Below are 25,160 nucleotides of genomic sequence, written 5' to 3'. Positions count from 1 at the left end.
TTTTGGGTTGAGGCTTGTCTCCAATCTCGAGCAAAGGTCAGGTTTTCTTTCACAATCTTCAGTTTTAGAATTATCATGTTTCAATTTCTCTGCAAAACGCTTCTCCATTCTAGAAATGGTTCCACTGTCACACCTCATAACCCATCAATGGTTGTTTCATTTTCAGTCCGATACTTATCATGTGATTCTGATAATCCACACTCTTTTACTCTTTCTTACCTCACAAAAACATGTGGATTATCTCCTAAATCGGCTCTTTTAGCTTCTAAAACTCTCCAATTTGAATCCTCGGAGCAGCCTGATTCGGTTGTATCCTCCTTGGAAAAGTTTGGATTCTCGAAAATTCAAATCTCTGAAATGATCAAAAAGTTCCCTAAAATGCTATGTTGCCATCCAGAGAAGACCATTTCCCCCAAACTTGAGTTCTTTCGCTCTAGCGGAGCTTCAACCCCTGATCTTGTAACAATCTTCACTACCTACCCCTGGATCTTCAACATAAGTTTAGAAACTAAGTTGGTTGGTAATTTTAGTTTTTTTGTTGACCTATTGCAATCTGAATATAAAGCCATTGAATTGATAAAACGAAATGCTCGTGTTCTAAATACTAGTCTTGAAGTTGCTCTAATGCCTAATATAAACACTTTGAGAGAAAATGGAGTGCCTGCATCAAGTATTTTGCTGTTAATTCATACTAGTTGGGTAAGTATTGGAACAAATCCAGTCAAATTTGGAAAGATTTTGGAGGAAGTCAAGGAAATGGGATTTAATCCTTTGAAATCACAGTTTGTTTTAGCAATCAAAACATTGACAGGATTGAGCAAATCGAAGAGGGATGAGAAGGTTGCGATTTATAAGAGGTGGGGTTGGTCCGATGAAGATATAATCACAGCCTTCAAGAAGTTCCCATCAATTCTCTCAATCTCAGAGGATAAGCTAATGGCTGCGATGGATTTTTATGTAAAGAAATTGGGTTTACACTATTCAGTCATCTTGAGTTGTCCTGCACTACTCGGATACAGCTTGAAGAAGAGGCTCATTCCAAGAGGTGCAGTTATTGAATTTCTGTTATCCAAGGGTCTAGTCAAATTGGATTCAAGCATAACTAGTTTGTTCACATATTCAGAGAGGCGTTTCTTGGAAAAATATGTGAAATGTCATGAGGAAGCTCCTCGTTTAATTCATCTGTATAACCACAAGTTAAATCTTTCCGAAACAAGAAAATCCAGAGAAGATGTAGAATGACAAGGTGATGCAAATTTACTTCACTGCCTTTTCTGCTATTCTTGAATGAATTTTGAAGTTCTCAGTGAAGTTGGAATCTATAACATTGAAATTCTTGTCTACTTTTGGGAATCTATAAATTTCATTCTGTTGGATAAAGATATAGACTTGTGCTGCTTTTTTGGTATAAAACTACGGATGAAGACTGGTTCGGCCCCTAAACAATCTTTGTTTTGCTTGAAATGGCGATGGGATATTCAACAAGTTCCCTGGAATCCTAGTTAATGCACTTTTGAGGGTCCTTGGATATTGAAATCTTTGCAAACTCTTGTATGCATTGCTTTCAAATCTTTCAATTCAATATCTAAATCTTCAAGTTTTACTGGATCAGTGCCTTTAATTCAAACGAATCAGGTGCCAGAAGCAGCCCGGGTAATAGTTTGAAGTGCCAAATGAAAGTTCCGACTGCTGAAGTGCAAGGAGAGGCAGAGCAAAGAGCATTTGCTTTAGCATTAGGCGAGAATAGGAATTGAAGTTGGCTGAACATTGTAATGGAAGATGCAGAGACTGAGAAAATGGCTGCCTGAGGTTTTAAACTATCCTCTCAATGTATTTATTTATTTTCATTATTAGATAGTTGATATGCATTTAAATCATGATGATTGGTTGTTGCTATTTATTGATTCCTCCGAAACATAACATAGCATGTTTCAAACTATTTCTGCTATCAATTTCTTGGAGAATTATATTAAATATCTACTCTTGGCATATTGAATTCTGTAACATGGATGATTAAGTTCATGCAACATACATATGGTTTGGCCCATTTGCAAATCCAGCCTCGTGATAAAAAACGTTTAAATGGGAGCTTGAGGTTCACGCCATTAGCAAATATAGTCCAAAATGCTAACGGCACGTGGCATCGATGCCTATTTTAGTTTGGTATTGGAACCCTGAATTTCGGTCTTTAGGATTTGTCTGGAGACAAGAGGCTCGTTAAGAGGAGTTGTGAGAGAATGGTAGCCTTGAGGTTTTTTGAAGCAAAAAGCTTGTCTGCCGTTTGGAATCATGTGGCCATAAGCCATGAGCCATGAATGGGAAGAAAAGTACGTGTGGCTTTTGAAATTCACTTCCCATGGTTTGATTGCTTTGAAATTAACCAAAAAAAAAAAAAAAAAGAAAAAATAGAAGATGAAGATGAAGTTGCAGTAGCTGTTTAATAAAGTATTTTTTAGATAATTTGTTATAATAACGCTCCCTAAAGTTGACTTAATACAAAAATAATAATAATTTAGTATATAGTTTTTTAAACAGCTATGCAACTTCATCTTCATCTTCTATTTCTTTTGTATTAAGTCAACTTTAGGGAGAGTTATTATAACAAATTATCTAAAAAATACTTTATTAAACAGCAACTTCATCTTCATCTTCTATCTTTTTTGGTTAATTTCAAAGCAATCAAACAATGGGAAGTGAATCTTAGAAACCACATATACTTTTCTTCCCATTCATGGCTCATGGCCATATGATTCCAATGATAGACATAGCCAAACTTTTTTCTTCAAGAAACCTCAAAACCACCATTCTCACAACTCCGCTCAATCAACCTCTTGTTTCTAGACAAATAAAAAAAACCCCAAATTCAGATTCTAATATCAATCTTCACATCCTTAAATTTCCTATAACTGAAAGTGGATTACCAGAAGGATGTGAAAATGGTGATTTCATCTCTTCCAAGAATCTAGGATGGGAAGTTCTCTCCAAATTTCTAGTTGCAACAGCTTTGTTTCAGGATCCACTGGAAAAAGTCCTAAGAGAAATCAATCCAGATTGTCTTGTTGCTGATTGGATATTTCCTTGGGCTACTGATTCTGCTTCCAAATTTGGTATCCCAAGGCTTGTTTTTCATGGAACTTGTTTCTTTTCTTTATGTACTACCATATCTATTCACTTGTAAAAACATCTTGTCAGATTCAGAGCTCTTTGTCGTTCCGAGTTTTCCTGGAGATATGAAGCTCTCAAGAAACAAACTATTGAAAGCTGAGTTACGAGAAAGTGAAACCGATGAGATGAGAAAACTGTACGAGTCTTCCATAGAATCGGAGCTGAAGAGCTTTGGAGTAGTAGTAAACAGTTTTTTCGAGCTCGAACCGGTGTATGCTGAACATTATCGAAACGTTTTGGGAAGGAGAGCTTGGAGTATTGGCCCAGTTTCTCTTTGTAATAGAGATGTTGAAGCACAAGCACGAAGAGGACATGAAGCATCAATCGATGAAAACGAGTTCGAAATGGCTTGATTCCATGAAACCTGATTCGGTTGTTTACTTATGTTTTGGTAGCACAACCAACTTCAAAGCAACTCAGCTGAAGGAGATTGCGATCGGACTTGAAGCTTCTCGGAAGGACTTTATATGGGTGGTTCGGACGAGCATTGATCACGAAGAAGACGAAGATTGGTTGCCTGAAGGATTTGAAGAAAGAATGGAAGGAAAAGGGCTGATAATTCGAGGATGGGCACTGCAAGTAGTTATACTTGAACACGAAGCGATAGGGGGATTCGTGACTCATTGCGGATGGAATTCAACGCTTGAAGGAATTGCCGCAGGGTTGCCAATGGTGACTTGGCCTATAGGAAGTGAGCAATTCTTCAATGAAAAATTTGTGACAGATGTATTGAAAATTCGTGACTTGGCCTATTGATGTTGATGATCATAGCATTGTAAAGAGTGAATGTGTAGAGAAGGCTATAAATCAGATAATGGAAAGTGAAGAAATGAGAAGAAAAGCTCATGAACTTGGGCAGATTGCAAGAATGGCAGTTGAAGGTGGATCATCCTATTCGGATCTTAACGTTTTAATTGATGAACTCATTAAGCTTCAGTCTTAATTTACCAAAAGTAGGAATTAATATGGATGGTTCCACTCTTGGTACTTCTGGAGCTGCTGGTTTGGGTGGGATTTTCAGAAATGCTGGTGCTAAAAGGCGCTAATCGCGCTATAGAGTGGTTATGAAAGCTTTGGAGAATGGTTGGCATTGTCTTTGATTAGAGTGTGATTCCATTTTATGTAATGAAGTTCTTTTAAGTGATGTTTTCGGAGGTTCCTTGAAAGTATAGACAAGATTGGTTGACTTGTTTGTTTTCGGAGGTTCCTCCATGGATCCGTTATTACTCATTTACAAGGAAGGAAATCGGGTTGCTGATACTATGGTAATATTTTGTTTGTTTTGTTACGAGACATATTGGTGGGGTTCTATCCGTATTTATGAAATTTTTTCATTTTTATGATTTTAGCAGTTTTCGGCAATTCTGATTTGTTTAATTTACTGTTTAGACTGTCTTTTGCATGAACTTTTTCTATTCTCTTCAATAATATTTGGGTCTGATGGTTTGTTGAGGAGTTACCACGGAGGGGCGGTTTTAGAGTAAGCCGACCTATACATCCGCCTAGGATAATTTGAAGCTAAGTTGAAGTAGCAAAAATTCTGTTGAGAGTTTAGAAGATCGTTAGACGTTTGAGTGCAAGTTGAAAGAGACCTGGATAAATTTTGAGTGCAAGATTTAGAGAACGCCTAACAGGACCTGGATAAATTTTGGGGGTGCTAATTCAGCCATCGATCTAGATTTCTTAGAGAAAGAGAGTCTGGAACCACCACAATCTCAAATTTTATAGAGCCAGAGGGTCGAAACTATTCGTGATCATGGTGCTTCCGGCGGGCGGAGGGGCCCGACACCTATATCTGCCCCTGATTAGTGCAAAATAAAGAACAAAATATTTGTGTTTTATAATAATGTTAGAAATTGACACAACTTGTCAATGTTAGGGGTAAAATTGCTCTCTTAATATGTAACTAGTTTTTGACCTGTGCGATACACGAATTCATCTTAACATATAAATATTAACAAAAAATATAATCTAATAATTACAATTAATGATATAAAGGTGCTATATAAATTAAATATTATTATTTTATTTTCACAATTTACTTTAAATAACCTTTTTATATTATAGATAAATATAATAATATAATGGAAAAATTATAAAACTAGGTCAAATAAGAGGTCCATTTACATATTTAATCCATTTACTCAACCTACTACATATCTGGACTGCTTTTGTGTGACTTTTCCATAATACCCTCAATATTTACGCGCGTCTCGCCCCCTCCCGTCTGACTTCGCAGATTCCATATTATGCGAAGCCTGCAAAGCTAATGTTTGAGTTTATATGCGAAGCCTGCTAAGCTAAAGTTTGGTCTACTTGATGAATTTAGTTCGCATATGCGAAGCTAAAGTTTGGTTTACTTGATGAAGTTAGTTCGCATATGCGAAGTCTGGATATGTTTTGAAGCTAATTCGCGAAGTGGTATATAACAAAAAATGGCAAACAACAACGGATTCTAACATTAAAATCATAACATTATCAAAATTTACAACAAGATTGCCACAATAACAACATTAAAATCATAACATTATCAAAATTTATAACAAGATTGCCACCATAAACTCCTAACAAAGTACTTCAAAGTGAACCTAACTATTCCGGTACCAATTTTAAATCGGATGAGTAATCTTGGTGTGCACCGTGGGACACATCCATCCCAAAAGGTCTGGACTTCCATTTCTCATCCCAAAAATGGCAGTTCAGACCTTTTGGAATGGACGTGTCTCATGGTGCACACCAAGATTACTCATCCGATTCAAAATTGGTACCAGATTAGTTAGGTTCACTTTAAAGATTGGCACCATGGAATGGACGTGTCCCATGGTGCACCCCAAGATTGGCACAATCTCTCCAAACTAACCACTTCACGAGTGAATGTGTCAATCTTGAGGGAAGTTCATCCTTATACGGGAAGGAAAATCATCTCCCCTGCAGTCCAGTACCCCGCCTTTCAGAAAGGGATGTTACGTATTCAACCACTTTCAGAAAAAATTAATCGTGTTAGGTAGCAAAAAAGACGATTTTGGCTTTGCGAAATGAAGATTACCGAAGCATGCGATTATCAAAATATTTTTACCACATACTCTTACTGCTGCAGGTGTCTTTTACTGCCACCCACTCATAGGAAGGAACTCCAGCAAAACGACATACAGTTTTAGTCTCTCTTCTCCTCTCTTTTTAGGGTTTGTTTTTGCTTTCTTCTTCGTACTTTCTGAATCTCTATAAACTTCATCCGCTGGAACTGGAATTTGAATTGGAATTGCATTTGGGTCGAAGCTTGTCTCCGGTCACGAACAAGGTCAGCTGTTTCTTTCACAATTTTACAATTCTAATGTTTCAATTTCTCTACAAAACGCTTCTCCATTCTAGAAATGTTTCCACTGTCGCACCTCATAACACATCAATGGTGGTTTCATTTTCACTCAGATACTTATCATGTGTTTCTGATAATCCACACTCTTTTACTCTTTCTTACCTCACAAAAACATGTGGATTATCTCCTAAATCAGCTCTTTCAGCTTCTAAAACTCTCCAATTTGAATCCTCGGAGCAGCCAGATTCGGTTGTATCCTCCTTGGAAAAGTTTGGATTCTCGAAAATTCAAATCTCTGAAATGATCATAAAGTTCCCCAAAATGCTATGTTGCGATCCGACGATGACCATTTCCCCCAAACTTGAATTTTTTCGCTCTAGAGGAGCTTCAACCCCTGACCTTGTTACAATCTTCACTACCTACCCTTGGATCTTCAGGATAAGCTTAGAAAATAGGTTGGTTGGTAATTTTAATCTTTTGACTGACCTATTAAAATCCGAATATAAAGCCATTGAATTGATCAAACGAAATGCTGGTGTTCTAAATGCTAGTCTTGAAGTTGCTCTAATACCTAATATAAACACTTTGAGAGAAAATGGAGTGCCTGCATCAAGTATTTTGCTGTTAATTCATGCTAATTGGGTAAGTATTGGAGCAAATCCAGTCAAATTTGGAAAGATTTTGGAGGAAGTCAAGGAAATGGGATTTAATCCTTTGAAGTCACAGTTTGTTTTTGCAATCATAGCATTGACAGGACTGAGCAAATCGAAGAGGGATGAGAAGGTTGCGATATATAAGAGGTGGGGTTGGTCCGATGAAGATATAATTACAGCCTTCAAGAGGCTCCCATCGATTCTCTCAATCTCAGAGGATAAGCTAATGGCCGTGATGGATTTTTATGTCAACAAATTGGGTTTACATTATTCAGTCATTGTGAGTTGTCCTGCATTATTCAGATACAGCTTGAAGAAGAGGATCATTCCAAGAGGTGCAGTTATTGAATTTCTGTTATCCAAGGGTCTGGTCAAATTGGATTCAAGCATAACTAGTTTGTTCACATATTCAGAGAGGCGTTTCTTGGAAAAATATGTGAAATGTCATGAGGAAGCTCCTCGTTTAATTCAGCTGTACAACCACAAGTTAAATCTTTCCGAAACAATAAAATCCGGAGAAGATGTAGAATGACAAGGTGATGCAAATTTACTTCACTGCTTTTTCTGCTATTCTTGAAGGAATCTACATTTTTGAATGAATTTTGAATTTCTTAGTGTAGTTGGAATCTATAACATTGAAATTCTTGTCCAATTTTGGGAATTGCCATTATAGTTGCTGTGGATAAATTTCATCCTGTTGGGTAAAGATATAAACTTGTGCTGATTTTTTCATATGAAACTACGGATGTGGCCAAGTTCCGACTCTAAACAAGCTTTGTTTTGCTTGAAATGGCCAAGGGATGTTCAACAAGGTCCCCTGAATCCTAGTTAATGCACTTTTGGGGGTCCTTGGATATTGAAATCTTTGTAAACTCTTGGATGCATTGTTTTCAATTCTTTTAATTCAGTTTCTAAATCCTCAAGTTTTACTGGACCAGTGCCTTTAATCCAAACGAAACAGGTGCCAGAAGCAGCCCGGATAACAGTTTGAAGTCGCAAAAGAAGGTTCCGACTGCTGAAGTGCAAGGAGAGGCAGAGCAAAGAGCATTTACTTTGGCATTAGGGGAGAATAGGAATTGAAGTTGGGTCAACATTGTAATGGAAGATGCAGAGACTGAGAAAATGGCTGCCTGAGGTTTTCAACTATCCCCTCAATTTATAATTTATTTATTTATTTTTATTAGTAGATACTAGTTTATATGTATTTAAGTTATGATCCTTGCTTTGAACATAAAGATAGTAGATGTGCATTTAAATCATGATGATTGTTTGTTGCTATTCCTTGATTCCTCTGAAACATAACATAGAATGTTTTCAAACTATTTTTGTTATCAATTTCTTGGAGAATTTTGTTAAATATCTAGTTTTGGCATAATGAATTCTGTAACATGGATGATTAAGTTCATGCTACATAAATAAAGAGTAAAGTAAAAATAAAAACATGTGGTTTGGTACATTTAGAAACGCACCGGCAGTTTCATAGTTAAAAACTTTTAAATTGGAGTCTTAGGTTCGCGCCATTAGCAAAAAAAAGTATATGGCATCCAAACCCGAATTTTAGTTTGATATCGGATCAAGAATTTCGGTCTTTAGGATTTGCCCGGAGACAAGAGGAAGTTGTTAGCCATGAATGGGAAGAGAAAAGTATATGTAGCTTTTGAGATTCACTTCCCATGGTTTGATTGCAGTTTAAAGTAGAAGATAGCAGAAGAACCATGACTTTGAATTTATAATGAACAAAACATAAGAAATTTACATATTGTTTTGCTTAATAGATACCTAGTCTAGTCGATTCAACTTGCACCTACACGTTTCACTGAAAATTGGTGTATCTATTGGTGTTGATGATCATAGCATTATAAAGAGTGGATGTGTAGAGAAGGCTATAAATGAGACAATGGAAGGTGAAGAAATGAGAAGAAAATCTCATGAACTTGGCAGATTGCAAGAATGGTTGTTGAAGAATGTTGATCATCCTATTCTGATCTTAACGTTTTAATTGATGAACTCATTGAGCTTCAATCTTAATTTACGAAACTAGGAATAATATGGATGGTTCTGTTCTTGGTACTCTTGGAGCTACTAGTTCGGGTGGGATTTTCAGAAATGCTGGCGCTAAAGGGCGCGAATTGCGCTATAGCGTGGTTATGAAAGCTTGGGAGAATGACTGGAATTGTCTTTAGATTCGATTTATGTGGTGAAGCTCTTTAAGTGATGTTTTGGGAGGTTCCTTGAAAGTTTAGACAAGATTGGTTGACTTATCTTCATTTTCTTTCCTCCATGGATTGGTTATTACTCATCTACAGGGAAGAAAATTGGGCTTTATTACTCATCTACAGGGAAGAAAATTGGGCTGCTGATACTATGGTAATATTTTGTTTGTTTTGTTACAAAACAAATTGGTTGAACTTTGTTTAATTTACTGTTTAGGCTGTCTTTTATATGAACTTTTTCTATTCTCTAGTCTGATTGATTGTTGAGGAGTTACCAGGGAGGGGCGGTTTTAGAGGGAGCCGGATTAGGGGCCTCTAATCCGAAAATATAGTAGACTGGATGAAATGAAATCGATCAATAAAAAATGAGATGTATATACCTGATTTGGAAATGATTTTGATTTGTTTAAAGAATAAAGTTGTATACGTGCCATCTTTTCATTCCTAAAGTCAATTGAACTGAGTTCATAGTAGAATTTTTTTAAATATAAAACTTATTTCAATTTGTGAATTTCTTTTTATTATTAGATAGTTGATATCCATTTAAGTCATGATCCTTTCTTTATATAATTTATTTATTTCTTGATTTCTGGGATATTAGCAATCAAATATGTGAGAATTTATATATTGTAGTCAAGGAAATAATATGATACACTTGTTGTGGGATTACAGTAAAATAAAAGAAAAAAAAAACTGTTTGTGGTTTCATCTGTTTTTAAATGTAGTTGTAGTTAAAAATTTACAAACGAGGATCTATAGTTTATTTCGTTATCAAACATAGTCAAACATGCTAACGATGTAAAAAAAATAATGATGTGGCATTGGAACCCGAATTTTAGTTTGATATCTGAACCCAAATTTTCGTCTTTATGATTTGCCTCAAGACAAGAGGTTCTCTAAGAGGAGTATATGTAGCTTTTGAAGGGTAAATTTCATCAATGGTTTACAATCTTTGCCTCATTTCACATTTTGGTGTGCAACCTTTAATTTGTCCTATTAATATATACGAACTTATAGGTGACCTCCCACTTTAGTATACAATAGGTAAAAATGACCGGTCAATGCGCCACGCCAGCAGTTTGACTGGTCAAAAAGTCAAAATTTGACTCACTAATGTAAAATTACTTATATACCCTCATCTTCCTTCTTCTTTCCCTTTCTCTCTCTACCTTATTTCTCTTCCTTTAATCTCTTCATTTAATTCATGATCGTATATTCAAAGGCTGAGACGATTCAAAGAGTAGTCCAGTGGAGAATCGAGGCTTAGAACCTTGCTCATACAAGAAATCTGACGCATTCAAAGTCGGCATCTTAACTTTGTAATTAAGCCTATTAAATGAATTTTAAGTCTATTCATTTTATGTTTTGATACGCATTTGTCTGTAGAGAGGAATGGAAGTCGACAAATTCACGTTAATTTATTTTCAGAGGAATCCCCAACTTATAAAGAACAGCCTCCTATTGCCACTTTTATTCTGCACATCTGTAATGCTACCGCTAATCGTAAACAATATTATACTTATTGTAATTATCTCTAATTTGCAACTTTCATTTGATTGCCTTTCAGTTTGCCGTAGTATTCCAATGAGCAACAAAAGTAGTCTGCCGGAGTATTGGCCAATAAATAAAACAAAGCCAGAAGCCAAATATCCAATATTCAACAACCTAAGAGCATCTCCAATAGACTCTTAGAGAACTCTCTAAAAATAATATAAAAAATTGACTTTTTTAGTGATTTAAGAGTGACTAAGATATATCATCTCCAACAATGCTCCTTATATTCACTCATTATTTATTATTTTATTATTAAGATAATTATTTATTGTTACATTACCAATAGTGTGAGGAGAGGGACTCATCAATAATAAATTATTATTAAAAAATGAAGTTAGGAGGCACTAAGAGGTGGAGAGAGGCTCTCTATTAATAGAGAGGATGAAGAGGCTTTTAGTGATTTGAGGAGCCACTAAGAGATTGTTGGAGCTGATTTTTTATTCTCCCTCTTCAAATTTTAACTTAAGAGTCAATTTAAGAGGCTGTTGGAGATGCTATAAGTATAAAAATTTGATATAATAAAAGAACCCACCAAATGAACAAGATGGGTATGCTTTCAAGTATTCACATGAGTTAGCATAACCCTTACCATCATGGATTAAATAAAGAGATTACATGGATTAAAGAGATTAAATGAACAGAAATAAGTTAGAGAGAGAAAGGACGGAAGAAGGAGTAAGATGAGGGTATAAAAGTAATTTTACATTAGTTAGTCAAATTTTGATTTTTTGACCGGTCCAATTGCTGATGTGGCGCGTTGACTTCGAGTTGATCGGTCATTTTTACCTGCTTATACTAAAGTGGAAGGTCACCTATAAGTTCCTATATATTAGTGAGACAAATTAAAGGTTGTACACCAAAGTGTGAAATGAGGTAAAAGTTGTACACCATTGATGAAATTTACCCAGCTTTTGAGATTCACTTCCCATGGTTTGATTGTTTGAAATTAACCAAGAAATAAGAAGATGAAGGTGTAGTATTGTGAGGCGCCATTAACAACTAACAACTTAAGCAAGTTGAGATGATGAAATTTTTTTTTTTAAGGAAGTTGAGGTAGCAGAAAGATCGTAAAGTTGAAATGACGGTCATTTAAAGCTAAGTTGAAGTAGCACAAATTCTGTTAAGAGTTTAGAAGATTATTAAACGTTTAAGTACAAGTTGAAATAGTTAGATAAGTAATCCGCCAAAAAAGTAATTAATGCATTAAAGTACACAAAATAAACTTGTACCTTATGACACAGGTTATATTATCCGTTATATATATATATACTCAACCTATAAAAATAGTTCATAAAAAAATATAAAAACAACTAAATATATTACATACCTTTTACTAATACCACTGGAAGAAAAAAATGGTTCAGATAAAATATTTACATCCAAATCTCCATCCATCTAATGCTAATTGCAAGGTAGAAATTATAGTAATTTGGATAAACAATTTACAAAAACAGAAGAAAAAAAATGGGTTAAGAAGTCGTAAGGCTATTATACATATTTACAGCTAAAAAGTAAGTAATCCGCCAAAAAAGTAATTAATGCATTAAAGTACACAAAATAAACCTGTGCCTTATGGCACATGTTAGACTATCCGTATATTCTTATTCGATTATATTATTTAGTTTTCTTAAAAAAGTTGAAAACTTCCTATTTAAGTGAATTCTACTAGGAGAGTATTTATTCTTGATGGTTGTTTGTTTATTTATTTTACTTAGTGTTTTGTAACTTGTGTTTTCGAGATATACACTTCTAGATGTGATCGAGTCTCGTGAGATTTAATATTTAGCAAATTAGATAAAGAATAAAGGACGTGCTTTCTTTATTAATCTATCGGCCTCGCCAATAAAGGTGTAAAATTAGGCTTGTGGTTTCAGGATATACATATATGCGAGCTTCTGGGTGTAATCGAGTCACATAAAATTTAAATTTAACATGCCAATATTCACATCTAACAACACTTTCCGACCAATATTCGTTGCCTTATTTCCCAAGCTAGGGAGTTTGTTTTTGCCTTTCATTCCAAGGAGAATAATTTTAGTCGCCAAGCTTCTCTCATTTGGATGTTGTGGCACGTTACAAATTCGACTTTGTTCAAATTAAATACTGATGTTGCATGAAAAACTCTTACAAGTTAATTTTCCCTCTCTCAAAAAAGTAACCACTGGACTAGTCAAGAAAGTACGTAAGGTTTCACTAATTCAATCATGGTCTTATACCTTAAATTGCAGACAACGATTATGGTTGGTATCTGTTTCAGATTGATATCAAATCTCTCTTCCATTAAGCAGGTACCACATGGAATCCAACTCATTTAGAGTACACAATCTTGTCATTATATAAATATACAGTAAAACCTCTATAAATTAATAATGTTGAAACCATGGAGTTTTATTAATTTATCAAGTATTAATTTATTGAACAGACCTAAGTCGGGACTAGAAGAAATTATTATTTTAAAGAGGTTATTAATTTATCGAGTATTAATTTATTGAACAGACCTAAGTCGGGACTAGAAGAAATTATTATTTTAAAGAGGTTATTAATTTATCGAGTATTAATTTATGAAGGTTTTACTGTAATAGTATACAATGCATCAAAATGTAACATTGTCCTTACATATTCGAACTATATACTTGTTAGTATCCATTTCGTCTTTTAGCTTAACTGATAAAGCATCAGAGTGAGGTCTCGAACCCATTCTTAATCATTTTTCTATTTTATCTTAGACATTTTGAAAACTCATCTCAAATTATCCCACATCATAACTAATTACAAAACGTAAGTTTGTCCTTAAGATAAAAAAAAATCTAGTTCATTTTTACCTTTTCCTAAATTAATTGATTTTTTTTAACTCAATTGAACCTTTAATTAATAAAAGTTGTCGAGTCAAGAAAAATAATTAAAAAATAAGATTTTTTTTTTAAAATATAAGATTTTAAAAAAAAAAAATTGTATTCGGAATGTAGAATGATCGATCTAATTGTTTTATCTAAAGAAATTAAGACAAAGGTTATATTAAAGTCAATTAAAGAAAAGGTTAATTTAAATTGAATTGCAACACTTTTTATTCTGTAAAAAACATTATAACTCGTCCGATTTCCTTGTTCGTAATTATTGTGGGTAAGTATTGTTGTCCGGAGGAGGTCCGATTGGGTCATCTCTTCCGGCCTTTCATACTGAACTATCTGATTCTCAATTCGTGTTGCAAAGACAACGAAATTCAAAAGAGTTTTGATTGTTTTGGATTCTGTTGTTCATATTCTCAAGAATGAAAATTATCTTTTAAATTGATTAGGAACTATTATCTCGGATATTTAGAAAGAGATTAAATGCTTTGGTCATGTTGAGTTTGTTCATGAACGACATCAGGTCAATTAAGCTGCTCATAATCGTGTGTTTTCTTACCGCTGTTGTAAATTAATTAGTTAATTAAAAAAATAGTCTTTTTTTATAAGAAAAAAAACATAGTATTAATGCTGTCAGTGCCTTTTACAATCAGTCAGATGTTGGAATCCCATCAAAACGACATAGTTTTACTCTCTCTTCTTCTCTTTATTAGGGTTTTGCTTTCTTCTTCCTAGTTTCTCTGAATTTCTGAACTTCCTCTGCTGGAATTGGAATTGGAATTGTATTTGGGTTGAGGCTTGTCTCCAATCTCGAGCAAAGGTCAGGTTTTCTTTCACAATCTTCAGTTTTAGAATTATCATGTTTCAATTTCTCTGCAAAAAGCTTCTCCATTCTAGAAATGGTTCCACAGTCACACCTCATAACCGTTCAATGGTGGTTTCATTTTCAGTCCGATACTTATCATCTGATTCTGATAATCCACACTCTTTTAATCTTTCTTACCTCACAAAAACATGTGGATTATCTCCTAAATCAGCTCTTTCAGCTTCTAAAACTCTCCAATTTGAATCCTCGGAGCAGCCAGATTCGGTTGTATCCTCCTTGGAAAAGTTTGGATTCTCGAAAATTCAAATCTCTGAAATGATCATAAAGTTCCCCAAAATGCTATGTTGCGATCCGACGATGACCATTTCCCCCAAACTTGAATTTTTTCGCTCTAGAGGAGCTTCAACCCCTGACCTTGTTACAATCTTCACTACCTACCCTTGGATCTTCAGGATAAGCTTAGAAAATAGGTTGGTTGGTAATTTTAATCTTTTGACTGACCTATTAAAATCCGAATATAAAGCCATTGAATTGATTAAACGAAATGCTGGTGTTCTAAATGCTAGTCTTGAAGTTGCTCTAATACCTAATATAAACACTTTGAGAGAAAATGGCGTGCCTGCATCAAGTATTTTGCTGTTAATTCATGCTAATTGGGTAAGTATTGGAGCAAATCCAGTCAAATTTGCAAAGATTTTGGAGGAAGTCAAGAAAATGGGATTTAATCCTGTGAAGTCACAGTTTGTTTTTGCAATCATAGCATTGACAGGACTGAGCAAATCGAAGAGGGATGAGAAGGTTGCGATATATAAGAGGTGGGGTTGGTCCGATGAAGATATAATTACAGCCTTCAAGAGGCTCCCATCGATTCTCTCAATCTCAGAGGATAAGCTAATGGCCGTGATGGATTTTTATGTCAACAAATTGGGTTTACACTATTCAGTCATTGTGAGTTGTCCTGCATTACTCAGATACAGCTTGAAGAAGAGGATCATTCCAAGAGGTGCAGTTATTGAATTTCTGTTATCCAAGGGTCTAGTCAAATTGAATTCAAGCATAACTAGTTTGTTCACATATTCAGAGAGGCGTTTCTTGGAAAAATATGTGAAATGTCATGAGGAAGCTCCTCGTTTAATTCAGCTGTATAACCACAAGTTAAATCTTTCCGAAACAAGAAAATCGGAAGAAGATGTAGAATGACAAGGTGATGCAAATTTACTTCACTGCTTTTTCTGCCATTCTTGAATGAATTTTGAAATTCTCAGCGAAGTTGGAATCTATAACATTGAAATTCTTGTCCACTTTCTGGAATTGCCATAGTAGTTTGCTGTGGATAAGTTTCATCCTGTCGGGTAAAGATATAAAACTTGTGCTGCTTTTTTGGTATAAAACTATGGATGAAGACTGGTTTTGCTTGTAATGGCCACGGGATGTTCAACAAGGCCCCCGGAATCCTAGTTAATGCACCTTTGAGGGTCTTGGATATTGAAATCTTTGCGAACTCTTGGATCCATTGCTTTCAAATCTTTCAATTCAATTTCTAAATCCTCAAATTACTGGATCAGTGCCTTTAATCCAAACGAATCAGGTAGCAGAAGCAGCCGGATAACAGTTTGAAGTTGCAAAAGAAGGTTCCGACTGCTGAAGTGCAAGGAGAGGCAGAGCAAAGAGCATTTGTTTTGGCATTAGGCGAGAATTGGAATTGAAGTTGGGTCAACATTTGTAATGGAAGATGCAGAGACTGATAAATGGCTGCCTGAGGTTTTCAACTATCCTCTCAATTTATAATTTATTTATTTATTTTTATTATTAGATACTAGTTTATATGCATTTAAGTCATGATCCTTGCTTTGAACATAAAGATAGTAGATGTGCATTTAAATCATGATTGTTTGTTGCTATTCCTTGATTCCTCTGAAACATAACATAGAATGTTTCAAACTATTTCTGCTATCAATTTCTTGGAGAATTATATTAAATATATCTGTAACATGGATGATTAAGTTCATGCAATGTATGGCCCGTTTGCAAACACAGTCTCGTGGTAAAAAACTTTTAAATGGGAGTCTGAGGTTTACGCTGTTAGCAAATATAGTCCAAAATGCTAACGGCATTAAAAAAACTCTGACGTGGCATCGATGCCTATTTTAGTTTGGTATTGGAACCCGAATTTCGGTCTTTAGGATTTGTCTGGAGACAAGAGGCTCGTTAAGAGGAGTTGTGGGAGAATGGTAGCCTTGAGGTTTTTTGAAGCAAAAAGCTTGTCTGCCGTTTGGAATCATGTGGCCATAAGCCATGAGCCATGAATGGGAAGAAAAGTATGTGTGGCTTTTGAAATTCACTTCCCATGGTTTGATTGCTTTCAAATTAACCAAAAAAAAAAGAAAAAGAAGATGAAGATGAAGATGAAGTTGCAGTAGCTGTTTAATAAAGTATTTTTTAGATAATTTGTTATAATATTCCTAAAGTTGACTTAAAAAATTATCTAAAAAATATTTTATTAAACAGCAACTGCAACTTCATCTTCATCTTCTATCTTTTTTGGTTAATTTCAAAGCAATCAAACAATGGGAAGTGAATCTCAGAAACCACATATACTTTTCTTCCCATTCATGGCTCATGGCCATATAATTCCAATGATAGACATAGCCAAGCTTTTTGCTTCAAAAAACCTGAAAACCACCATTCTCACAACACCTCTCAATGAACCTCTTGTCTCTAGACAAATAAAAAAAACCCCAAATTCAGATTCTAATATCAATCTTCACATCCTTCAATTTCCTACAATTGAAAGTGGATTACCAGAAGGATGTGAAAATGGTGATTTCATCTCTTCCAAGAATCTAGGATGGGGAATTCTCTCCAAATTTCTGGTTGCAACAGCTTTGTTTCAGGATCCACTGGAAAAAGTGCTAAGAGAAATCAATCCTGAGATTCTCTTGTTGCTGATTGGATATTTCCTTGGGCTACTGATTCTGCTTCCAAATTTGGTATCCCAAGGCTTGTTTTTCATGGAACTTGTTTCTTTTCCTTATGTACTATCATATCTATTCACAAATATAAACCCTATAAAAACTTATCGTCAGATTCAGAGCTCTTTGTCGATCCGAGTCTTCCTGGAGATATGAAGCTCTCAAGAAACAAATTATTGAAAGCTGAGTTACGGGAAAGTGAAACTGATGAGATGAGAAAACTGTATGAGTCTTCCATAGAATCGGAGCTGAAGAGCTTTGGAGTTGTAGTAAACAGTTTTTTTGAGCTCGAACCGGTGTACGCTGAACATTATCGTAACGTTTTGGGAAGGAGAGCTTGGAGTATTGGCCAAGTTTCTCTTTGTAATGGAGATGTTGAAGCACAAGCACGAAGAGGACATGAAGCATCAATCGATGAAAACGAGTGTTCGAAATGGCTTGATTCCATGAAACCTGATTCGGCCGTTTACTTATGTTTTGGTAGCACAACCAACTTCAAAGCAACTCAGCTGAAGGAGATCGCGATCGGACTTGAAGCTTCTCGGAAGGACTTTATATGGGTGGTTCGGATGAGCATTGATCACCAAGAAGATGAAGATTGGTTGCCTGAAGGATTCGAAGAAAGAATGGTAGGAAAAGGGTTGATAATTCGAGGATGGGCACCGCAAGTAGTTATACTTGAACACGAAGCAATAGGGGGATTCGTGACTCATTGCGGATGGAATTCGACGCTCGAAGGAATAGTTGCGGGGTTGCCAATGGTGACTTGGCCTATAGGAAGTGAGCAAGTCTTCAATGAAAAATTTGTGACAGAGGTATTGAAAATTGGTGTATCTATTGGTGTTCATGATCATAGCATTATAAAGAGTGAATGTGTAGAGAAGGCTATAAATGAGATAATGGAAGGTGAAGAAATGAGAAGAAAAGCTCATGAACTTGGGCAGATTGCAAGAATGGCTGTTGAAGAAGGTGGATCATCCTATTCCGATCTTAATGTTTTAATTGATGAACTTATTAAGCATCGATCTTAATTTACGAAAAGTAGGAATTAATACGGATGGTTCTGCTTTTGGTACTCCTGGGGCTGCTGGTTCGGGCGGAATTTTTAGAAATGGGTGTGATTTCCCGAATGGTGTGTCTGCTTTATCCTATTTTATATCGCTTTTTTGACGGAGGTAAAGGGGCATTATATGTGCGGTTATGGAAGCTTGGGAGAGCCTCCAACGTCGTCTTTGGTTACAGTGTGATACGATTTATGTGGTGAAGTTTTTTATCTCCTTTAAAAGTTTAGACAAGATTGGTTGACTTGTTTTCATTTTCTTTTGTCCATACGATTTCGTAATAACTCATATTTACAAGGAAGAAGATCGGGTTGTTAATGCTTTGAAATGTTATGTTTGACTTCTTCTAAGACGCATTGGTGGAGCTATTATTTCTGTAATTCTTTCATATTGGATGATTTTAGCAGTTTTGAGCAATTTTGCTTTAATTAGGTTGTTCTTCATGTTGTCTTTTGTTAAAGACCGACGCCAAAGATCAGTCAGTCCTTGAACCGACGTTGCTGCAAAGACAAACGCAAATAGTAAAAAAAAAAAAAACCGACACCAAAGACCAATTTTCTACTAGTGACTCCTCTTGGCGGGGATGATGAAAGAGAATACTGATGGCTTGCTCTTGGAGCTCTTAGCTTGGCAGGGGTGGGAGCAACTTTTAGGGATTATGGAGATTTACTGTATGGAGCTTTCGCTTTTCCGATTTCATTCTTTCGCTTTTCTAGCTGAGCTGCAGGCTGCAATTTTTGCTATCAGAATTACATGAGAGAGAAACCGGCGTTGCCTGTGGCTTAAATGTGACTCAACTTATGTTGTAAATCTTTTCGTACTCGTTCTTCTTTAGATGTTTCCTTTGACTATTCGGTTGGATTCGGTATCGAATATGGATTTTATAGTTTTACATATCTTTAACGAATGTAATAGTTTCGTGGATGCTCAAGCTAGTTTTGAGCAGTGTAGTACTATTTGGTTGCCTTCCCACCCGACCTTCTGTAATTTCTTTATCTCGGATGATTTATGAGATTTTTTTTGTTTGGTTTTTTTCTTGTTGTAATTTTTTTTATTTTCTTTAATAATATTCGGGCCTAGTTGGGTGTTGCCAAGTTTGAGTGTCAACTTAGTTAGAATGTTCTGTCTCCAAAAACCTCTTCCATAGGCAACTGTGGATAATTATTATTTTTTAATAATAACTAGGTAAATTTGTCATTTTATAGTGCGTCCAATGCAGACAAACTCATGTATTAATATATATATATATATATATATATATATATATATATATAGGCTTTACATCAGAACTTATCCAAAAAACTTAATAGACCTCTGAATTTTCAAAGTGTCTCGATAGCCCTCTCAACTTGCATAAAATGTTCAGGTGGCCTCCTGAACTTGAGTAAAATGTAATCAATTGATCACTCGGTTGTAAAAAAAGTAAGTTAAATGCGGAAGATGTATTTCACGCATCTTAGAATGTTATTACATAATCCAAAAATAGATTAAAAATGAAGTTATTACTTGCTCAACTATAAAACTTGTCTTCTCTAATATTAGAACTGTATATCCCTCGATTTTGGTCGTTTTACTTTTTTTTTAAGACTCATGCAATACATATTCCGCATTTAACCTACTTTTTGCAACCAAGTGATCAATTTATTACATTTTGCTTAAGTTCATGGGATTAAATGAACATTTTACATAAATTGAGGAGGCTATCGGGATACTTTGAAAGTTCAGTGGCCAATCAAACTTTTTTGAACAAGTTTAGGAGGCAAATGATGTATTAAGACTCAATATATAGATATTGTCTTTCTTTATTTAAAACAATTTGATCAGGTACAGTTAAATTAAAAGTAATAAATTATTTTATACAACGAAATTAGACTATTTTATACATCAATGGGGCGTTTGATATTCTATTGGGATAGGGATAAGGATAAAGGTTGGGATAGGGATAAGGATAAATGGTTGGGATAAGAATAAAAATATGATAGTCGAGAATTATTATTTAATGTTTGGTATGTGGGATAGGGATAAAATAATACATTTTACTATTTTAACCTTATTTAAACTATATAACATTAATTTGAGGGATAAGACGGACTTTTCCATTCTATTAAAATCGCAGGAGCTTATCCCACCTCCTTATACCACCCCCTACTTGGGTATAGGATTTGAGGGATAAAAGGTTTATCCCTCATCTATCTCACTTTTCTATCTCCCAAACAAACACGAGATAACTTATCTCGTGTTTTTTATCCCTATCCCACCTCCTATATCCCTCCTAACAAACACCCCGCAAGAGTAAAATTAACCCAAATAATAATGTTTGACGCAAAAGTTAACCTGTAAACCAAATAAATACTTAAGTTCTGCAATTAATATAGATGAACCGTCATAACAACAACCATCATGATTGCTAATATCCGAGGAATCAAGAAATAACAACCACCATCATGATTTAAATGCACATCTACTATCAGGCAGCCATTTCTGATTCTCTGCATCTTCCATTACAATGTTGAGCCAACTTCAATTCCTATTCTCGCCTAATGCCGACGCAAATCCTCTTTGCTCTACCTCTCCTTTGCACTTCAGAAGTCGGAACCTTCATTTGCAACTTCAAACTGTTATCCGGGCTGCTTCTGGCACCTGATTCGTTTGGATTGAAGGCACTGGTCCAGTAATTTGAGGATTTAGAAATTGAATTAAAACAATTGAAAACAATGCATCAAAGAGTGCATTGATTAGGTTTTCAGGGGCCTTGTTGAACAGAGGGAATACCTTCTAAAAACAGAAGAAAGTACAAATCTAGCTCCAAGATACATCGGTCTTTGCAGCAATGTAAAGCTCGGCGTCGATTCAAGGACGGACACCAATGGCATTGATCTTTGGTTTCTGTCTTTAACAAAAGACAACATAAATAACAAAGTAAAGCGGATTGCTCAAAACTGTTAAATTCATCACGAATGAAACAATTACAGAAATACAAATAGGGCTGCACCAATGCGTCTCGGAACAACATAAAAAAAAAAACCTTGACAAAAAATCAGGAACCCGATTTTCTTTCTGATAGATACGAGTAACAACAAAATCGTATGGAGGAAAAAAAATCAAAACAAGTTAACAAATCTTGTCTAATCTTCCAAAGAATCTCCAAAAACCTTATTTAAAGAGCTTCACCACATAAATCGAATCACACTCTAACCAAAGACAATGTCAGTCATTCTCCCAAGCATTCACGCTATAGCGCGATTAGCGCCCTTTAGCACCAGCATTTCTGAAAATCCCACCCGAACCAGCAGCTCCAGGAGTACCAAGAGCAGAACCATCCGTATTAATTCATACTTTGCTTAAATTAAGATTGAAGCTTAATGAGTTCATCAATTAAAACATTAAGATCAGAATAGGATGATCCACCTCCTTCAACAGCCATTCTTGCAATCTGCCCAAGTTCACGAGCTTTTCTTCTCATTTCTTCACCTTCCATTATCTGATTTATAGCCTTCTCCAAGTCACCGTTGGCAACCCCGTAGCTATTCCTTCAAGCGTTGAATTCCATCCGCAATGAGTCACGAATCCCCCTATCGCTTCGTGTTCAAGTACAACTACTTGCGGTGCCCATCCTCGAATTATCAGCCCTTTTCCTTCCATTCTTTCTTCAAATCCTTCAGGCAACCAATCTCCGCATTCTTTCTTATGTTTTTTTCATTATAAATTCAAGTTATGGTTCTTCTGCTATCTTGTACTTACAACTGCAACTTCATCTTCTTCTTTTTTTGGTTAATTTCAAAGCAATCAAACCATGGGAAGTGAATTCCAAACGGCAGACAAGCTGTTTTCTTCAAGAAACCTCAAGGCTACCATTTTCTGACAACTCCTCTTAATGAGCCTCCTGTCTCCAGACAAATCCTAAAGACCGAAATTCGGGTTCCAATATCAAACTAAAATAGGTAAAGATGCCACGTCAGAGTTTTTTTTAATGACGTTAGTATTTTGGACTATATTTGCTAACAGTGTAAACCTCAGACTCCCATTTAAAAGTTTTTTACCCGAGACTGCATTTGCAAATGGGCCAAACCACATGTTTTTTTTTTTTTACTTTACCCATGTTATTTATGTCGCATGAACTTAATCATCCATGTTACAGAATTCAATATGCCAAGAGTAGATATTTAATATAATTCTCCAAGAAATTGATAACAGAAATAGTTTGAAACATGCACATCTACTATCTCTATGTTCATAGCAAGGAACAATAATCATCATGATGACTTAAATTCATATCAACTATCTAATAATAAAAATAAATTCATACCTCAGGCAGCCATTTCTGATTCTCTGCATCTTCCATTACAATGTTGAGCCAACTTCAATTCCTATTCTAGCCTAATGCGCAAATCCTCTTTGCTCTGCCTCTTCTTGCACTTCAGGAGCCGGAACCTTCATTTGCAACTTCAAACTGTTATCCGGGCTGCTTCTGGCACCTGATTCGTTTGGATTGAAGGTACTGATCCAGTATTTGACGATTTAGAAATTGAATTAAAAGAATTGAAAGCAACGCATCCAAGAGTTTGCAAAGATTTCAATATCCAAAGACCCTCAAAGGTGCATTAACTAGGATTCCGGGCAACTTGTTGAATATCCCATCGCCATTTCAAGCAAAACAAAGATTGTTTAGGGGCCGAACTGGTCTTCATCCGTAGTTTTATACCAAAAAGGCAGCACAAGTCTATATCTTTACCCAACAGAATGAAATTCATCCATAGCAACTACTATGCAATTCCCAAAAGTAGACAAGAATTTCAATGTTATAGATTCTAACTTCACTTAGAATTTCAAAATTCATTCAAGAATAGCAGAAAAAGCAGTGAAGTAAATTTGCATCACCTTGTCATTCTACATCTTCTCCGGATTTTCTTGTTTCGGAAAGATTTAACTTGTGGTTATACAGCTGAATTAAACGAGGAGCTTCCTCATGACATTTCACATATTTTTCCAAGAAACGCTTCTCTGAACATGTGAACAAACTAGTTATGCTTGAATTCAATTTGACCAGACCCTTGGATAACAGAAATTCAATAACTGCACCTCTTGGAATGAGCCTCTTCTTCAAGCTGTATCCGAGTAGTGCAGGACAACTCAAGATGACTGAATAGTGTAAACCCAATTTGTTGACATAAAAATCCATGCGGCCATTAGCTTATCCTCTGAGATTGAGAAAATCGATGGGAACTTCTTGAAGGCTGTAATTATATCTTCATCAGACCAACCCCACCTCTTATAAATCGCAACCTTTTCATCCCTCTTCGATTTGCTCAGTCCTGTCAATGCTATGATTGCAAAAACAAACTGTGACTTCAAAGGATTAAATCCCATTTCCTTGACTTCCTCCACAATCTTTCCAAATTTGACTGGATTTGTTCCAATACTTATCCAACGAGTATGAATTAAATGGAAAATTCTTGATGCAGTCACTCCATTTTCTCTCAAAGTGTTTATATTAGGTATTAGAGCAACTTCAAGACTAGTATTTAGAACACCAGCATTTCGTTTAATCAATTCAATGGCTTTATATTCGGATTGTAATAGGTCAATCAAAAGATTAAAATTACCAACCAACCTATTTTCTAAGCTTATGTTGAACATCCAGGGGTAGCTAGTGAAGATTGTTACAAGGTCAGGGGTTGAAGCTCCTCTAGAGCGAAAAAATTCAAGTTTGGGGGAAATGGTCATCGTCGGATCGCAACATAGCATTTTGGGGAACTTTCTGATCATTTCAGAGATTTGAATTTTCGAGAATCCAAATTTTTCGAAGGAGGATAGGACCGAATCAGGCTGCTCCGAGGATTCAAATCGGACACTTTTAGAAGCTGAGAGAGCTGATTTAGGAGATAATCCACATGTTTTTGTGAGGTAAGAAAGAGTAAAAGAGGGTGGATTATCAGAATCAGATGATAAGTATCGGACTGAAAATGAAACCACCATTGAACGGTTATGAGGTGTTACAGTGGAACCATTTCTAGAATGGAGAAGCGTTTTGCAGAGAAATTGAAACATTAGAATTGTAAAATTGTGAAAGAAAAAGCTGACCTTGTTCGTGAGCGGAGACAAGCCTCGACCCAAATGCAATTCCAATTCCAATTCCAATTGCAGGAGATGAAGTTTAGAAATTCAGAAAGTAGGAATAAGAAAGCAAAACCCTAATGAAGAGAGAAGAAAGGAGACTAAAACTATGTCGTTTTGCTGGACTTCCTATGAGTGAGTGGCAGCAAGACTACTATTTTTACTTTTTTTTTTTAGGATTAAAGGTGCAAAAATTCCCTAAAAGTTTTGATTTAGGAGAAATTTTATCTCTAAAATAATGTAATTTTATCCAATATTATTAATTTAGGTCAATTTCAGACACTATTATAAAACACAGATATTTTTATTCGTTATTCTGCACCAATTGCATATCAATTCGTTCTTAAAAAAAGAATTCATGCTTTTTATAATTTAATAATAGAATTGGAGATTAATATTTATAAATTCGGTGATTTTTTTGAAATTTTTGTTCAATTCATACA

General features: G+C 35.4%; 3 protein-coding genes, 1 long non-coding RNA gene and 2 pseudogenes across 8 annotated transcripts; 5 read left to right on the top strand and 1 right to left on the bottom strand.

Moving 5' to 3' along the window:
* The first annotated feature begins 35 nt into the window (after positions 1–35).
* LOC136226280 (transcription termination factor MTERF15, mitochondrial-like) lies at positions 36–1,616 on the top strand. Its single transcript, XM_066014664.1, has one exon. The coding sequence runs from the start codon at positions 76–78 to the stop codon at positions 1,240–1,242; it is 1,167 nt and encodes a 388-aa protein (XP_065870736.1). The 5' UTR covers positions 36–75; the 3' UTR covers positions 1,243–1,616.
* A 187-nt stretch (positions 1,617–1,803) lies between these two features.
* On the top strand, positions 1,804–4,513 carry LOC136226279 (scopoletin glucosyltransferase-like; annotated as a pseudogene).
* A 1,816-nt stretch (positions 4,514–6,329) lies between these two features.
* LOC136227490 (transcription termination factor MTERF15, mitochondrial-like) lies at positions 6,330–8,409 on the top strand. 4 transcript variants are annotated; one of them, XM_066016178.1, is made up of 3 exons: positions 6,330–7,466; positions 7,545–7,667; positions 8,093–8,409. In XM_066016178.1, exons 1-2 carry the CDS (start codon positions 6,497–6,499, stop codon positions 7,661–7,663), a joined length of 1,089 nt encoding a protein of 362 aa, XP_065872250.1. In that variant the 5' UTR covers positions 6,330–6,496; the 3' UTR covers positions 7,664–7,667; positions 8,093–8,409. The 4 variants fall into 4 exon arrangements, with proteins under 4 accessions (XP_065872250.1, XP_065872249.1, XP_065872248.1 ...); XM_066016177.1 differs by having other exon boundaries at positions 6,332–7,466; positions 8,070–8,409; XM_066016176.1 differs by having other exon boundaries at positions 6,333–7,667.
* A 6,002-nt stretch (positions 8,410–14,411) lies between these two features.
* LOC136226307 (transcription termination factor MTERF15, mitochondrial-like) lies at positions 14,412–19,497 on the top strand. Its single transcript, XM_066014704.1, has 2 exons — positions 14,412–16,331; positions 19,036–19,497. Exon 1 carries the CDS (start codon positions 14,604–14,606, stop codon positions 15,768–15,770), a length of 1,167 nt encoding a protein of 388 aa, XP_065870776.1. The 5' UTR covers positions 14,412–14,603; the 3' UTR covers positions 15,771–16,331; positions 19,036–19,497.
* LOC136226306 (scopoletin glucosyltransferase-like) lies at positions 17,051–19,497 on the top strand (annotated as a pseudogene).
* A 1,441-nt stretch (positions 19,498–20,938) lies between these two features.
* Positions 20,939–24,817, bottom strand: LOC136226360 (uncharacterized). 2 transcript variants are annotated; one of them, XR_010687704.1, is made up of 3 exons: positions 22,910–24,817; positions 21,376–21,493; positions 20,939–21,266 (listed from the first exon to the last, which is right to left on the bottom strand). It is a non-coding gene; the product is annotated as an uncharacterized lncRNA (long non-coding RNA). The 2 variants fall into 2 exon arrangements; XR_010687703.1 differs by having other exon boundaries at positions 21,376–21,489; positions 22,910–24,816.
* Between the last annotated feature and the right edge of the window lie 343 nt (positions 24,818–25,160).

Source organism: Euphorbia lathyris, chromosome 4 (assembly GCF_963576675.1).
Source record: "Euphorbia lathyris chromosome 4, ddEupLath1.1, whole genome shotgun sequence".
Classification (NCBI taxonomy): domain Eukaryota; kingdom Viridiplantae; phylum Streptophyta; class Magnoliopsida; order Malpighiales; family Euphorbiaceae; genus Euphorbia; species Euphorbia lathyris.
Note: the sequence above shows the minus strand (reverse complement) of the source record. Positions and strands in the feature narration are given on the sequence as shown.